General features: G+C 36.4%; 1 protein-coding gene across 1 annotated transcript in view; it reads left to right on the plus strand.

Annotated features, from left to right (window-relative positions):
• Positions 1-1831, plus strand: part of LOC110461013 — an 18525-nt gene that overhangs the window by 8818 nt on the left and 7876 nt on the right. Inside the window, exon 3 of the mRNA XM_021514277.1 lies at positions 1432-1588. Within this exon, the coding sequence (XP_021369952.1) occupies positions 1432-1588 (157 nt within the window). The remainder of the gene's footprint in view (positions 1-1431; positions 1589-1831) is intronic.

Consider the following 1831-nt stretch of genomic DNA (forward strand, 5'->3'; position numbering starts at 1 on the left):
CCCTTGGTTTCATTAATGCGATGCATGCGTTCCATGATGTTGTATTGCACTCATTGATCTACCAGTTATGTTGAATGATTTCTCTTTTAATATCAATTACTCACAAATACTTCATATATTTCAATCATACAAACAACTGCTCATTCAATGTGTGACGGGCGTATTATATACCGCTCGCGGTAACCTTGTTAGCAAAATCATTCAAACCAAGTTTCAGTATCAGAAAGTCATATTACTCTCTGGCCCCAGATGGAATACTTGTAAACTGTGATGAGTGTGCTTATCATTGAGGTGTGACAAAGGTTGATTACCTGTAACTGGTCAATGAGTGAGATTTGATTATCTAGTCTCAGGCTAAAATTCTTTATCTTGGCCTCTGATTGAGAATATCTTGATCTCACTCAATTAAAAATGGAAGATTTCATTAATAAACATTTAGGTGGCTTTGTATTTGTTAATTTATTTCATTGATAAAACTATAAATATATATATTGGAACAAAACCATTTTTGCCACTAGTCTTACCTGAAACACTGTTTCATTTTATCCACATTTTTGTCTTTAAGTACTTCAGAATACAGAATACAGTAACCAGATTTGGTGTACAAGGTCATCTTAGAATGGCAGAGTGCAAGAATCAGGTCACTGTGACCTATGAATTGACCTTTGACCTTTACTTTTGAACGTGTTTGTCCGGGGCATATTTTCTATACTATTTTACCTGGAGTAACCAGATTTGGTGTAAAAGGACATCTACGGATGGCAGAGTGCAAGAATTAGGGCACTGTGACCTATGACTTGACCTTTGAACTCAACTTTTGAAAAATATTTGTGTGGGCATATTTTCTATACTATTTCACCTGTTATAACCAGATTTGGTGTACAAGGACATCTTAGAATGGCAGAGTGCAAGAATCAGGTCACTGTGACCTATAGCTTGAACTTTTTACGCTTGTAATATTCTGCAGATCATATTTTCTTAACTCATTCACCCCTGAAGTTTCATAATGAACTATTCCAACCTTTGAATTGGAAGAGTTCAAATGTGTCGTCAGGGGTGAATGAGTTAATCAAAATATTGACCTGCAAAATTGTTGAAATATCCTGCTATATGGTTTGTTGTCAGGATTTGATTTCAAATTTATCTAGGATTGTACAATAAATAGCACACAAGCATTTGACCAAGATAGCCAGGTATTTGATTCCTTGATCAAACATAAAAAGGGTAATAATTAATGGGGACACTTGCCTGATCATGTGGGTTTCTCAGGATTCTCAAGTCTCCTGTATGAAAATGTCTGACACATCACAAGCTGGGCCAACAACAGTGATCTGTATAAGTTAATAACACTTAATGCATTACTGACGTAAAGCACACAACTGATAACATTTTATTGAGCCAATTGTAACTTTCGACTTTCTGTTTTTGAAGCTTTCCCAAGAGCTGCTCCAAAGCACCTGTCCACCCTGATGCATGCTATCCAACATTCATTGACATTGCTGGCTTTGAAAATACAGACAACGACTTGAACAGAGAATTACTACGAATCGTCTTCTATGGACGTCTACCCGTCGAAGACAGCTTAAAGGTATAATCACAAGGGGAATTAAATAAAACCAGGATAGGTGTTAATTTGGCTCTGTTATTTGTAATTAGGGCCCCGTATCGGAGATACGGGTGCCCTATAGTAATCACTATGTCTGTCTGTCTGTCTGTCCGTCCACAAATTCTGTTCCTGGCTGATTACTTTGGTATTTATTGACCGATAAACATGAAACTTGGTCAAGATGTTCAGTTCACAAAAATACACATTGAGGTAAAAAAAAAAAAA

Source organism: Mizuhopecten yessoensis, unplaced genomic scaffold (genome assembly GCF_002113885.1).
Source record: "Mizuhopecten yessoensis strain PY_sf001 unplaced genomic scaffold, ASM211388v2 scaffold10533, whole genome shotgun sequence".
NCBI classification, from domain to species: Eukaryota; Metazoa; Mollusca; class Bivalvia; order Pectinida; family Pectinidae; genus Mizuhopecten; species Mizuhopecten yessoensis.